Below are 15,099 nucleotides of genomic sequence, written 5' to 3'. Positions count from 1 at the left end.
ATGTTGAGTAACTCATAGTGACGTCACTGCCCATATAGGCCTTATAACCTAAATTTCTTCATAAATAACGAAATAATATTATAGACGCCAGAGTTTTGGGCGTTAGAGTGGGCATGGCGGGATGAAAACTAGGGGCAAGTTGCAATGGCATCTGCAACATACGTATTCTTAAGCATAACATACTAGCTCTTATAGTTCCCAAATATTTCGCATTTTTGGTTTTTTGGGTTTTGTGGACGTTAGAGTGTGCGTGGCTTGATCAGAAGAAAACAATTCGCATTGGGAGCATCATAAAAACCTACATACTTAATCCGAACTTTCCATTACTTATAATTGGGCGTAAGAATGGGTGTGTCCGGATAATGATACCACCAAAAGATGGCTGGCATTCCAAGATTATACATACTGAATTTCAACTATCTAGCTCTAATAGTTCCTGAGATTTCAGCGATTTTAGTTTTTCGTGATTTTTTGCGTACGCCCCTCAAGAATCTTCATGCTTATTCTCAACTTCCTACCTTTTATAGTTCCTCAGATCTCATCGTTCATAGGGACAGACGGACAGACAAACATGGCTCAATCATCTTCTTTGATCCTGATCAAGAATATATATACTTTATGGGGTCGGAAACGCTTCCGGTTACATTCTTTTCAACGAATTTAGTATACCCTCTTATTCTATGAGTAACGTGTATAAATATATTGCGTTTGGTGACGGAATGATGCGGAAAGAGGAAAACGAAAAGTTGTTAGTGTATTATCGCCGCGACCGCTTAAAGCTTATGGGCGAGCAAGTCCCTATGCTCCGCGCATTTACAAAAACAAATGAGCACTCAGAGCATAGAAGTTGAGCAACCCTGATGTAAGGAAAGAAAAAGTTATAAGTAGTAACAAATAAATAAGAAAATTATTGTTTTCAAAATGATTAACGGGTATCAGGAGCCGCGTCACTCAAGTATAGCTTTACACCTTGTTTAGTACAGTTAAGTTTAAAGTTAAACAGCTATAAATGTTAATACAAAACGAAATTAAATTATTAAGTTATAGATATGTTAAAAAATAAATATGCCCTTACCTGGTTATCAGGGCATTTTGCTGTGCGCAATAGTTCCAGTTTTGCTTCTTCCATTCGTTCTCTGTCTACAGAATCAAGAACAAACAATATGCCATCTGTGCAGCTGAAAGAAATTTAACAGACTTTAAAATCATTTAAAAATCATTTTATATTTAATACCGTGTATAGCTTCGCCAAAGTGGTCTCAGTTTTTCTTGTCCACCCACATCCCAAACTAGGAAATTAACTCCTTTTGCCTTGCCAATAGTACCTTGTACCTATGAAAACAATCTTAATTTATAACCGTTGCCAATTATTTAGTAGACACAAACCTTTTCGCAATTAAAGCCAATAGTAGGGACAGTATTTAAATATTGATCAAACTTCAGTCTATATAATGCCGTTGTTTTACCTGCAGAATCCAGACCTAACATAACTACATGTAGGGTTGCCTGTAATACAAAACATATTTTTGTTTTCTTAATCTTTGCAAATAGTTATTTAACTACCTGTGAGGGCAACGCATCCAATAAATTCCCATTCTTAACCAAAGGCTTTACCATTGTGGCACCCATTATCTTATTAAAAATCCGCTTTTAAATTACTATGCTCAAAAGTACTTTCATGTGACTCGATAACATTAGACATGCAATGATGTTTCCGATAAAAATATTTTAGTTGATCTGTATAACGTGATGCTTACACTATGCTAAATTTGCACAGCGACGGTTAGCATTTATCATTTATTTGATTGATTTGATTTTTCAACATGTTACTTAGTAACGTTATAGTTCTTTTTATTTCAATCTTAATACCAGCACCAGCGTCGTTAAAGGCGAAAGGTTGATTACATTGTGCTATATAAGAGAGTAAGACGCGTTAATATCGAACAAATATATTAGTATGAAAACAATTATACTATTAACAAATTATTGAAAAAGTTTTCGCACAACTGCACCTCCTGTTTCCCGTCACTCTACTTTCAAAGCGGAGCTTTATTTACATAAAAAGCTAACTTTCTTTGCTTTATACACATCAAAATCTATTAACTCTGGCATAAGAAGGGCAAATTAGTCTTTTTGTTAACACGATTAACTCGCCTAAGCTCCTTAACGTTACTTCGCGCCAACTTTGTTTCCCACGTCCTATGACGAAATTTTTTGCGTTCACCGCATTCACAATAAAGTTAATCTTACTTTTTCCGAAAACGGTGGTAGAGTTATAGTTGAGTATTCTAATAAAATATATTATTATTATTATTATTACTAGCTAGATGTGGAAAAACATACGCTGTGATAGCATCTCTGCAATCTGCCTACTTAATCCCAAAATTCTATTATATATACATAGCTCCAAATATCTCATATTATAGTTAGTAAGTAAGTGCCAAACTCGCGTCGTGCAGGCATATAATGCATATAATACCATTAATCCCACATTTCTATCTCTTTGGATAAGGCTAAAATAACGCGGTTATTGATTCTGATCAAGGATATACTTTGTAAGGTTGATAACACTTTCTTCCTGATACATACTTTTCACGCAATATCCTTACCCTTTTTTATAGAGTAATTATATATAAATGTAATAAAATATATAAAACGTTGTCCTTATTAGCTCACAAACTATAAGTTTCCGACAGCGTCACGTACGAAACCTTTTATGTATATAAAAAAAGATCTTAACCTTTGCCGGAGATCCATATCCCGTGGGTAGGTTTCTATATCACAACAATTTGAAAAAACTGACTATATTACCGCAGTGCGATAATATGATCGCCGTCTCGTTCTGCATTTTTACCAGTAAGCGCTTTTTGACTAGCACCCGTTCATTCACTCGTTCCTTTTCCTATTTACATTTACTCCGACGTACACAAAAACAATTTTAACGACAACATTATACCCGTAGATAATAATAGGGTATAATGTATTTGTTGGGAAGGACGCATCAGCTAGAAAAAAGGCCTTTGAATATATATTCGAGTAGACGTAACGCTGAGATCCCGGTTAATATAAGAGATAGAAAACGGTGATAGTAACGTCACTGCCCATGTGAGGCCCTATAACTTAAATTTATTCATAAATAGCGAAATAATGTTCCAATTTAAAAATTTTGCGTAAATCGATATATATTAACAGAAATAAGTTATACAAGGTCAAACTAAAACATACACTATAATATTATGGACGCCACAGTTTTCCGCGGTTTGTGGGCGTTAGAGTTGCAGTGGCATCTTCTTAATACGTATTCTTTCTAGCTTTTATAGTTTCAGAGATTTTCGCATTTTTGGTTTTTCGTGATTTGTTAGGGTGTTAGAGTGGGCGTGGCAGGATGCGGAAATAAACTTGCGCTGTCCAGGGACCTCAAGAATCTTCATGCTTAATCTCAACTTTGTATCTGTTTTAGTTCCTGAGATCTCAGCATTCATATGGACGGACGGAAGGACAAACGGACTTAGCTCAATCGACTTCGCTATTGATCCTGATCATTCTTGATCTATACTTGATATATACTTTATAGGGTCGGAAACACTTCCTTCTATCTGTTACATACTCTAATCTAGTTTACCCCTTTTACTCTAAGAGTAACGGGTATAAAAATCTAAAGTAAGTCAATAGATATTGACAAAAAATATTATACAAGGTCAAACGAAGAAATACATTTTAATATAATGATTGCTTGAAAACTCAGGTCGAGCCGCAGTGGCATCTCTGAAATAGGTATTCCTATTTTCTAGCTCTTATAGTTCCCGAGATCTTCGGTTTTTGGTTTTCCGTGTTTTGTGGATGTTAGAGTGGGCGTGACTAGATGGGGAATACATAAAGGTTGAAATATACAATTTTACTAAGACAACAATAAAGTAATGTATTAAAGCAAACCCCTCTAAGCTAAGTAGCTCTATTCACGATATTTTGTCGTCGTCTTCAACAAAAACATTCTAGAATTATACAACATTTAAGTAAAGGTAAGATAAAAACGAATGACAGATCGTTAAGTACTGTTAACAGTGCTCTTTTTAATTTCATAAGTTAAGAAGTGGGAATATTTTATTGACGCCATCTGGTGGTGTGGGACCAAAACTTTTTAGGCAATGTGGCTTGTAGATAAGTAAATAATTGTCCAAATGTCTGGTATTGTATGTTGCGTTAAAAAATATAATAAAATCGTGTCGGTGTCAACCAAGCGTCCCCTGTTGGTTGTGCAATTACATTGCGCACTCCAACGGTGCAGGATTTAAGTCAGCCACCATACCGGATGCTTTGGATCGCTCCGTCTCTGGCCTACACTACTGTTGTGACAGATGTCGTGAAGCCCAGAGAGAAATTAGATCGTTTATACGGCAGACTAAAAATCAGGTCAGGTATTGGTTGTTCTTCGCAAAGTTAACAGCTTGCTTTCTGCGCTGGACACTCAGTTCAACAATCTACAGACTAAAAATCAGGCAGACCAAAAATCAGGTCAGCTACAGGTTGTTCTTCGCAAAGTTAACAGCTTGCTTTCTGCGCTGGACACTCAGTTCAACAATCTACAATTGGGAGTAAAGCTTCCACAAATAAACCCAAAAAAATAACCTCATCCATTACTCTTTTTTACCAGTGGCATCCGGTAAGCTTTTCATTTGTAACCCAGGTCAACTGGGTTCGAACTTTGGTACTATGTTCAAACTACAATAATCTTTATAACATTATCTCTAACTGTTCTCCTAACACATTAAAAGTTTTGATACTAATCAATTTAGTACAAAACAAACTTGTTCTCGTATCTTTATTAATCCACTCGGATCTATCCCCGTGTTCTGAGCCGTACGTCAGACGGCTGCGCCCCTCAGTCGGTCGGGTGGGAGGTGGGTTGTAAGTCAAGCAACGCCATCCGCGCGAAAAAATATAATAATGTTGTCATGCTGTTATTCGTTTATAATTGGCGTAAGGCACACAAATATTTGGTCAAAATACAGTAGCTTTATTTAATTTCCTGAGAACTTTGAAATTTTTAATTATAACTGTCGGACAAAACTATCCTACCAAAAAGACATGTCTTAAAACTGTTTTGCTAAGCTTTAGCTTAACTTATATAGTATATTACAAATTAAATTGTTCTTTTTGTTGTTCATCTGCATTCATTTTTCTAAACTGCCAACTTCCAAGACCATCGAACTCCAAAATATGTGTGTGATATTTCCTAAAGAGGCATAATTTTAATTAAATTTCTTCAAATTTTTTTATATAATGAATACTTACCACAAAGTCGGCCTGTGAGTTATTGTCAACAGAGTAATTCCCATACCTTTAGCAATTTCATAAATCGAACTTTCAACATCTATAGATACTGCGCTCGTACATTCATCAAGGAGGGCATAACGTGGCCTAAGAGGAAGGAATGTATGCATTAGGCAGAATCAAACAATATTTGGCTAAGTCTTAATATCTAAATAAAGGCCGCCCATAAAACTAATCCATCTGCAAATTTCATTATTCTTACTTGTGATAGAACAGACGAGCTATCGCCATCCGTTGTTTTTCACCTCCAGATAATATATCCTTCCAATCACGAACAACGTCAAAACTATCACTGAAAGTGTTTTAAGATAAAAACATAACATACAAAATTTAAAAATCAGAAAATTACCGTTGAGCGATGTGTTCAAGGCTCACCAATTTTAAAATGCATCTTAGCTCATGTTCAGTTATTTTTTTTCGTTTCATATCATCCTGCGTGTCGGGGTATATTATTTGGTCACATAGGCTCCCAATTGACATATATGGACGTTGCGGAATGTAAAACATGCAAGGGATATCATTTACTGGACGTGGTATTTGCAATTCTCCAGCGTATATGGGCCACAATCCACTTAGTATTCTGAACAAGCTAGATTTTCCGCATCCATTAGGACCAGTTATTAACAAATGCATACCAGGTTCGATGCATAAAGTTAGTTTTGGTACTACTATATCACAGTTAGGTGTCACCACTGGCACTGCACGCAAGTTTATTGCCATATTTTCCGGATCATCTGAATAAATAATGCGGCCTTTTGCAACCGGTTTTCCATTGCGGAATTCAATAATACCATTCGGCTGTCCACTTTCTATTATGCTCGACTTGCAATATACTCCCTGAGCGGTTTCTTCAAAAACATCCATCATGCCAGCCACCCGATAAGTGTAACCCGCCAAAGAAACGATTTCCTTGTAGGATGACATTAATCGCTCAATCGCATCTGCTGCTGAAATAAGTAGGTTCCTAGCCGTAGTTAAATATTGAGTGCGTTCGCTAACTCGCGATTCCGTAAAGGCCGTATTTCGAAATTGTCCAGATCCTACGTCACTGCCTGTCAGAATAGGAAGTGATACCATAATCATTCCCGTACCGGACCAAACATATTTCATAAAAAATTGTTCCAGCATTATAAACCAAAGTTTTTGATTGAAAACTGTGGTCATTTGGTTTATAAGTCGATTGTAAGCCTGACGGAGCTGCAGCATTTCCACCTAATTTATATCAAATAATACAATTATTAGCCAATTAATTTCATTGTTGGCGAGATATTTATGTTGCAAGTTTATATGTACATTATTTTTGATCAGAGTAAACTGTCGAAACCAAAGACTCGAAACCAAAATAATTTCAATATAAAAAGGATAACAGCAATGCTTCGAATTAGGTCGGACTACAAATACAATAAAAACGAAAAGGCCCGCTATACTTAATTACTATCAGGTACTCATTATTCCGTTAACGAATTTAAAATAACTATGTGGCTCTAACCCTTCCATTCTATTATAATTCTCGATAAACATTTTTACACTTCCAGAAAAGTTAATTTCCGTAATATTTTTTGATATTTAAATAAGCGGTACAATATTATAAAATTCTTCTTAAGGTTAAAATGTTTTAATATTTATTATAGTTTAAGAATATGTCGCAATATTAAAATATATTAATTATTAATTATACCATAGTTTAAGAATACGTCGTAATCGTAATCTTAGGCGAGTACATTTTCAGTGAATTCGGGGAATTACACGCTTTTGTTTTAATAGATATGGAGCGCAGATATCGAGAATCTTAAGTAAGACAGAAAGTTTTAGTTTTTATTTTTTTAAATGGATTAAGAAAAACATCGAATCGTTTATACTAGGGGTAATATATATGTACTTTAAACTTTGGTATATTTTTATAAAAAATTACATTAAATTCAATTAAAAAGGTTGTGGGCATATATTAACTTTAAGACTTTAAGGACTTTAAGACGAAGCCGAAATGTAGATATTTTTAAGGACCAATGCCTAACATAACAATCGTGACTATAAAGAACCCGTCACTGTCTTACGTATTTTTAAAATAATAAGCTTTTTTAAATAAAACTAATAGTTTATATCATCAGCTAATGAACTTTTACTTGACTAGGGAATGATTCAATTTTTGTTTCTATAAATTTTAAAACATCTTTTTTTTAGCGGAAATTGACAAACCTTGACCATTTCTTAAAAACCCTGTTTAATAATTAAAACTTAATAAATTGCAAAATAATGGTTGGAGTTGAAAATGTTTGGTATATGGATAGATATTGAGAAAAAAATGTTATAAATGGATGACACAGTTTTCTTGTAGGCTTTAGAGTGGGCGTAGCCGGTTAAAATATCACCTCGAGCAGCGGTAGCATTTTTAGAATACAAGTTAACAAAGCAAAGGTGATATGAGCTAAGAGCACCACGACGGAAGGCACACGAAGTCTTACGACGGGCGTTGGTCGACGGCCGTGATTTGTTTGTTTGTTTGTTTATTACTTTTGAGCTGACAGCCAAAGAATAAAGGCACCTCTTCCAAATCGAGTGTATCATTTTTGTCAACCTCGGCGATAATACATATATAGGATAGGAGCCACGACACGGCTATCAGCTTACTAGAAGAGTTTTAGCAGCACCATCGTCACTGATCATGTAATGTTACCGATATCTCAGCGCTTAGAGAATACGGCTACTGTTTTTTGCTATTGCTACGACCTTAGTTTTTCGTCTTTTGTGGGCGTTATATTGAGTGTTGCCGAACTTTGAGCTGCGGTGGCATCTCAAGAATATCCTAGCTTTCTAGCTCTTATAGTTACCGTGATTGAAGCGTTTTTGGTTTTCCACGTTTTGTGGGCGTTATAGTAGGCGTGGCAGGCATGAAATAAACGTGCGCTGAATAGTTATTTCAAGAATCTGTATGCTTAATCTCAACTTTGTATATCTTTTAGTTCCTGAGATCTCAGCGTTCATACGAACAGACGGACGGACGGACATGGCTTAATCAACTTGGCAATTGATCCAGATCATAAATATATGTGGGATTGGTTTGGAAGAACAGATGAAGGCCCTAAACAACGAAGCAGAAACCAAGAGTTAACGATTGACCATCTGGCGAAGGAGACCATGAGATGTAGAGGAGTAAGACGACGACGAGAACGAAGCCAACGGCGAGTAAAGCGTCATGCGGATCGCGGAGTTTGAGAGAACAGTTTACGACGAAAAGACGTGCTCATGAGGAGCAAATACTCATGAGCAAATAATCATAAGTTAATTAAGCAATATAATATAAACTTAACTATAATATAACCAATGGATGTGATGGATATAACTAACCCTGGCTAAATATAACACACCTGTACTTGTAAAAATGTTACAAGAATAACCAAATCCATTGCCGAGACAAATTTACGTTAGACATAAACGCCTTACCGAAGCTTATAAGTTTTTTTTTAATACGTGCCCTCTATTTTTTTTTAATTCCTGGGGGCTTCGATTTGATAATCTTACCTTATGTCCTCCGTAAAATGCGATTTCTTCTGCATTTGTTATTATGCGGGAGTGGATATGTCTGAGGTACCCATATCTATTAGCCTCTTCCGAAACCAACTGTCCAAACTTTGGCGAAACGATTCGTAAAATGTGGGCTGTTAGGGCAATGACACCGACTGATAAAGCCGGTCCTGCTTATGCAAATAAAATAGTCAGAAATGGATTTACTCATAAAATATCAATAACCTGTTATAATGTTAGCTTTCATTTTTCTGGATGATCTCATTAATGCCAAGCCAATTAGCATCAAGTCGAAGCATGGTTTAGTCAGGCTACTATACAAGTGCGCTACAGAACTAGCGAACACGGAAATATCTTCGGTAAGTCTATAAGAAAGTTTGAGATGTTTGAATTATTATACTTTTAAAACAAAGAACTTACCTATGATCCGCATTTTCAATACGACCGTCTAAATTCGATACTCTATAGTAATTCTGATTTTTAAAATAAAGCCGGTATGAATGACGCACCAATCGGGTTCTAAATAAAAAAGTTCGACTTATACCGTCATAAGCACTGAAATTTTATATTTACCGAAAAGCGAGAGCAAGTTTACTTTCAAGAAATCGAATCATTGAATTAATAAATGTAGCTGGGATAGCAATTCCAAACCATTTTAGCAACACAAAAGCAAATTGTTTAATGTCCTTCCGAACTATAAATTTAACAAGGGCCCCCTCCAGTGCAGCAACATAAATACTAAGAAAAGTGCGAGAAATTAGGCAAAAAGTATGTATGCTCAGTAATCCCGTTTCGTAACACAGGGTCTGGGGTACCATTATTTTTGCCAGCATCTTTAGCTGTTTTAAAAAATCCTTGTTTAGCCCAGGTTCAATAAAATTGTTTGTTTTTTTTTTCAGCTGCTGAGCAACCAACAACTTTTCGGCCTCTGCAAGCTTTAAGTCCTCTTCTAAGCAGTCTGATTCAGATGATATCAGGACACCATTCTTGATTTTCGTTGTTTCTTTTTCCGTATTTGGTTTATATGTATTATTTGCGGTCTTTACGTATGGGAGAGTCACCTTTATGGTAAGTGCTAGTATCGCACTACTCACAAGAGCATAACTAAAAGCGTGTTTCGTAAGCCCATTATGCTCACATTTTTCAGCAATGAAGTCACCATATTTGGATAGAACACTCATTGTTGTTTTAAATATTACTGCACCTTTTGTTACGATCAAGTCAAAATAACCAAGAAGAATACTGCTGAAATTTATTATTAAAAATAAATTAAATATTTTTATGATAGGAAGGTTAAAACAACATTATGCTTATGATAGAGTCGCCCCTATTCTTATGAAATTAAAAACCTATGTTAGAAGCTGATAAAAGACCGAAGCCAGCTATATGTTTTATATAGGTTTATAAAAGGTAGAATGAACCGATACCTCTAATAATATATTATTTATTATTAGCAAGCGAGACGTTTTAGGCTTGTTCGTCCTTTTAACCTGTGAGCGCTGAGATCGTGAGAACAGTAAGGTGTAGAAAATTAGAATTATTTTTTATTCGCAATCGAATTACCGAAAAATAGCTCTTACTTTAAATTATTATTACAGAAATAGATTAATTGGAATATTATTATATAAGCTTGCTGCATTCGAGTTCCGTAAATTGTTGGTAAAACATTTATTAAGACTTCAGGTTGTGATGTATTGTTAAAAACGTATGTCAAGTCAAACTAAACCTTTATTTTTAATACTATGTGGACGGCACAGTTTTTCTCGTGTTTTTGGACGTTTCCGATATCTCAATAAACGTGGTCTACACAGACACCAAGCATTTGCTTCAGGATTACTTGGACGAGTTAATATAATTATAATTTTTTTAATTGCTGGTCAGGCCATTACCTATTTTATATAGCTGTCATAAATGATTGTAGGATTAAAAAATTAATCTGGCAATATCGACTTATCAGTTATTAAATTTATGTATGTATTTCTGATCGAATAACACTTTTCTTATATTTGCAATGAAAGATTCCTAAATGGTCTATAAGCCGTCGAAAATTTAAAGTCCGTTTTCGCCGCGCTTTGTAGCTAAACTGTTATTAAGGCTTTTAAATAGTATTTCTTGATGGGAATACTTTTGTATTTATAGGTGCCGAAAAGATTTGATAAGAACCCCTCAATATTACCGTTGCGTATATCGTAAGAAAATTCTTATGATTTTCGAAAGTTGTGTACCTGTACTGAATTCCAACTTAAACAAAAGATAATTTTAAACATGATAAGAATATATATATAAACAAATACAGGGGTATGTTTATATAATCTTAGCAAGTCCAAATGTTATGTAACTGCATAAGAATACATTAGATAATGGAATTATTAATCTAAAAATTGAGTTAGCGGATTAGATTAGCAAAGAAAGCGTATTTGCACCTTGTACCCACAAAAAGTATAATGGTATGAAATATATGCGACAATACGTGTTACTTTAAACAATAGCTTTTATAAATGACTCATAATTTAGGGACTATAACCCAGCTTCCCTATAAAGTTTATAATTTCCAGTATAATTTAAAGACGCACCGATCGGGTTTTTAAAATATCACATTCAACTATCTATACATTAATACATTAGTTTAAAAACTAAAACCTTTGTTTTTTCAATAAAGTTTGTCATATACCCTGATTTAAAGGGGTAAACGGTAGTTAATTTATAAAATACTACTTCTAGCAAACAAATTACTTATACTAGTGAATACACTTTTTATACCCCTTACTCGTAGAGTAAAAATTTATACTAGATTCGTTGGAAATTATGTAAAAGATAGAAGAAAGCGTTTCCTATAAAGTATATATACTCTTGATCAGGATCAATAGCGAGGTCGATTGAGCCATGTCCGTCTGTCCGTATAAACGCTGAGATCTCAGGAACTATAAGAGATACAAAGTTTTATTAAGCATGAAGATTCTTGATGTCCATATGCAGCGCACGTTTATTTCAGCATCCTGCCACGCCCAATCTGACGCCCACAAATCACTAAAAAACTAAAATCTCTGAAAACCCGTAAATTATTAGACCTAGAAAGCTGAAATTTAGTATCTATAAGATGCCAGCGCATCTTATGGTGGTACGATTATCCGGCCACACCCACTCTTATGCCCACCAAGCTCAAAAGACGATTTTCGCATTTTCTAGTAACAATAAGCGATAGAAAGTTCGAATTAAACATGTAATGTAACATGTAAAGATGAGCCACTTTATTAGAGCCACCTTTTCATATAAAATTGTGAAATAGTGTTCCGATTTGCAATTATTTTGGTAAATCGATAGTTAGGGACAAGAAAGTGTTATACAAGGGCTTTACAGTTTTCCGCGGTTGTGGGCGGTAGAGTGAGTGAGGTCAGATTAGTTCTTATCTTTCATTCTTTTATCACATATAGTTCCCGGTACTTCAGCGACATGGCGTCCAGACCTGTACAACAGCAGATGGCATGGCTTCCGCATTTTAATAATAATAGTGAATAATGAGCAACTTTCGTTGGAATACAAAATGCGATATTGAGGGTTCTGGTTTAATGAGATTCCGAGGAGAAGAAGATACAGAGCCGGTGGCAACAGAAATCTATAGATAATAATTTTAGTTTGTGGAAAAGTACAGATTACACACTCTTAGAGAACTTCGGCACTACGTTATCTTTGCTATAAGTTTTCTACAAATGGCAATTTCTTAAGCTAAGATAATTTTTACCCTCTTTTTGATGTGTGTGTAATAATTTTGGATAAACTATTTTTGGACAGGAAACATTAAATCAAGGTATTGATTTTTTATTTAATAGAAAATAAACTTTTACTTTTCATACCCTAATGACATAAAACATATGTGTTGTACCTAGACTTTGTGCAACACTGTTATATACATACATTTATATGTTATTTTACACTTTAGAGCTTTTATCATTAATAATCATAAAATGGTTAGTCTGTATATAAAATAATATTGGTTTAATTTAGCGTCCTGTCGCTATCTCTATTACATTTATTCAAATATATATGCACATACATATACCCAACAATAACCTAAATGTATTTATGTATGTACATATGTATATGAACATGATACAAAAACAACAAATACAACTTTTGACTTATTTTTCAAATAGATTTTCAGATTCAACTTTTGGTTTTTGAGCATTACAGTGTGGAATCTGTATGTACATACATCTATAAACATATGTACACACATATATATATGTGCACAAATAATTTCCAAATATCAGTATAAGGATCTGCATCAGTACTCCATATATCATATAAGTATGTACATATGTATATTATTATGCACTATTAAATATAAACAACTTAAATCTTGCAACAATACATACACTTTATCTGCAGCAATTCCTTTGTATTAAATATTTAATGATATTCAATTTAAAGCAATAATCGTAAATAATTTATTATATGAAAAATAAAACCAATCCCCTCATGAAGCAGGCACTTTAAATCGACCAAACTACACAAGAACTCAAAACCTTAACGTGTTTACAATTAGTACTATTGTATACATATATGTATGTACATATGTCTGCATTAAAGTATGTGGAATAAAATACACACACAAAAGTTCATATACTAATGTATACATAAGGAGTTAGCTTTTAAAATAATTTAACTTCGTAACGCAAATCCAGTTTCCCCAATAACTTAGATATAAAGCTTTGGAAATTTAAAGTTATATATATGCATGCATATATGTATGTGTGTTTGCATCGTAACACTGACCACTAGAGATGTAAGAAATCAAATTTAAACATCGATATAATTAATTCTGGGTTATTGGTTTAAGTATCCATTTTTGTTTTGGGAATCGATGTTACAATATTAATTAATAAGAAAATAATAACAAAAGGAAACTTGAAATTGATAAAATAAATGTAAATCAAAATTATTTAAATACTCTTCTTTAAATAATATTATTATATTTATTTTTTATTATTTTATTTTTGTTTTTCTAACATATAATACTGGGTCTTAAGACCCTGATATGTGATATGTATGTGTGATTAATATATGTAAATTACATAACAGAAAAAAATATATAAACAAAATTTGTTATCCATCAACTTCAAAATACCATTTGAGGTATTAGAGCTTCATGAATTATATATTTTAGGTTGTCAAAAAAGTCTTGCAGTATTTTTTATTGAATTTTTAATTGTTCACAAAATTGGTTACAATAATGCGATTTAAGTCAAATATGCGCCGTTTTGTTCGATGGCGCGTTCCCAACGAGATGCCAACTTCATAATGCCCCTCTCATAGAAGCTCGCTTTCCTATTGGCAAAAAACTCGGAGAGCCAATTTTCACAGGACGCTCTTGTAACCAACTTCAGACTACCAAGCGCGTTCGCCATGGATAGAAACAGGTGGGAATCACTTAATGCGAGATCCGGACTATACGGTGGATGCAAAAGAACCTCCCATCCGAGCTCCCGGAGCTTCTGACGCGTCACTAAAGATTTGTGTGGCCTGGCGTTGTCCTGAGGGAAGACAATTCGGCCTCTGTTGATCAAAGATGACCTCTTCTGCATGAGTGCTGTCTTCAAGCGGTCCAGTTGTTGGCAGTACAGGTCCGAATTGGCCATAGGGGAGCAGCTCATAGTGGATTATTCCCTGCCGATCCCACCAAACACACAGAAGATCCTTTCTGGCCGTCAATCCAGGCTTGGCCACCGTCTGGGCCTCTTCACCGCTTTTCGACCACGACCGTTTGCGCCTTATGTTATCGTAAGTGACCCACTTTTCATCGCCAGTCACCATACTCTTCAAAAACGGGTCGATTTTGTTGCGATTTAGAAGCGATTCGCGATATTAGGGCATTTTATACATGTGAATATGCCGTGCTCTTTCATAAGAATTTTACATTGAAATCACTCACATTTAAATATAACAGAAGTGCATATTTAGCCCTTGGACAGCATATGTATGTATGTACATATATCAGCTTCGAATCTTTCGGCAATTAACCGTAATGCCCCTAAAATCGCATTCTTTAATATCAATAGATATGTAGGTGTATTAGTTACTTTTTCTGCTGACGATTACTCTAATATTTCGGTTACTGGATACATTCAAGATTTCAAGGGCTGCAAGAACAGGCGAAGACCACTCCCGACAAGAACTATTTATATTAATATTTCCTAGGTAATTGAGGGTTCATTCCAATAAAATTTTGCGCGACTGTCTATGACCGCA

The 15,099-nt window shown here is 34.6% G+C and overlaps 2 protein-coding genes and 1 long non-coding RNA gene across 11 annotated transcripts in view; 1 reads left to right on the top strand and 2 right to left on the bottom strand.

Moving 5' to 3' along the window:
* Positions 1–1,694, bottom strand: part of LOC108108741 (ADP-ribosylation factor-like protein 4A) — a 29,499-nt gene extending 27,805 nt beyond the window's left edge. For 2 of the 5 annotated variants that reach the window (XM_041818608.1, XM_017216883.2), the window contains exons 1-4: positions 1,561–1,694; positions 1,387–1,506; positions 1,235–1,332; positions 1,076–1,178 (exon numbers count right to left, since the gene is read on the bottom strand). In XM_041818608.1, coding sequence (XP_041674542.1) covers positions 1,076–1,178; positions 1,235–1,332; positions 1,387–1,506; positions 1,561–1,629 — 390 coding nt within the window. In that variant the 5' untranslated portion in view covers positions 1,630–1,694. Of the gene's footprint in view, positions 1–1,075; positions 1,179–1,234; positions 1,333–1,386; positions 1,540–1,560 lie in introns of all 5 variants that reach the window. The other 3 variants (XM_017216893.2, XM_017216902.2, XM_041818607.1) reach the window with 3 other exon arrangements.
* A 752-nt stretch (positions 1,695–2,446) lies between these two features.
* LOC108108770 lies at positions 2,447–8,730 on the top strand. Of its 2 annotated transcripts, none has more exons than XR_001772491.1 (2): positions 2,447–2,555; positions 8,292–8,730. It is a non-coding gene; the product is annotated as an uncharacterized LOC108108770 (long non-coding RNA). The 2 variants fall into 2 exon arrangements; XR_001772492.2 differs by lacking the exon at positions 2,447–2,555 and adding an exon at positions 6,553–7,995.
* On the bottom strand, positions 4,954–13,610 carry LOC108108703 (ATP-binding cassette sub-family D member). 4 transcript variants are annotated; one of them, XM_017216822.2, is made up of 9 exons: positions 13,227–13,609; positions 9,427–10,098; positions 9,274–9,372; positions 9,079–9,218; positions 8,851–9,023; positions 5,681–6,543; positions 5,534–5,623; positions 5,293–5,418; positions 4,954–5,233 (listed from the first exon to the last, which is right to left on the bottom strand). In XM_017216822.2, exons 2-9 carry the CDS (start codon positions 10,032–10,034, stop codon positions 5,134–5,136), a joined length of 2,199 nt encoding a protein of 732 aa, XP_017072311.1. In that variant the 5' UTR covers positions 10,035–10,098; positions 13,227–13,609; the 3' UTR covers positions 4,954–5,133. The 4 variants fall into 4 exon arrangements, with proteins under 4 accessions (XP_017072311.1, XP_017072301.1, XP_017072322.1 ...); XM_017216812.2 differs by having other exon boundaries at positions 9,427–10,095; XM_017216833.2 differs by lacking the exon at positions 13,227–13,609 and adding an exon at positions 10,743–11,621.
* Between the last annotated feature and the right edge of the window lie 1,489 nt (positions 13,611–15,099).

The sequence above is a fragment of the Drosophila eugracilis genome, unplaced genomic scaffold (assembly GCF_018153835.1).
Source record: "Drosophila eugracilis isolate 14026-0451.02 unplaced genomic scaffold, ASM1815383v1 contig_341, whole genome shotgun sequence".
Taxonomy (NCBI): Eukaryota; Metazoa; Arthropoda; class Insecta; order Diptera; family Drosophilidae; genus Drosophila; species Drosophila eugracilis.
This window is presented reverse-complemented; position numbering and strand designations above follow the sequence as displayed.

Bases quoted from the DNA above. Each gene is read 5' to 3' on its own strand.
- LOC108108703 (XM_017216822.2), bottom strand. From the start codon at position 10,034: ATGAGTGTTCTATCCAAATATGGTGACTTCATTGCTGAAAAATGTGAG. The intron at 9,219-9,273 runs GTAAGTTCTTTG...ACTTTCTTATAG, and splicing joins ATTGAAAATGCGGATCATAG to ACTTACCGAAGATATTTCCG. The intron at 5,234-5,292 runs GTAAGTATTCAT...ATGCCTCTTTAG, and splicing joins ACTCACAGGCCGACTTTGTG to GAAATATCACACACATATTT.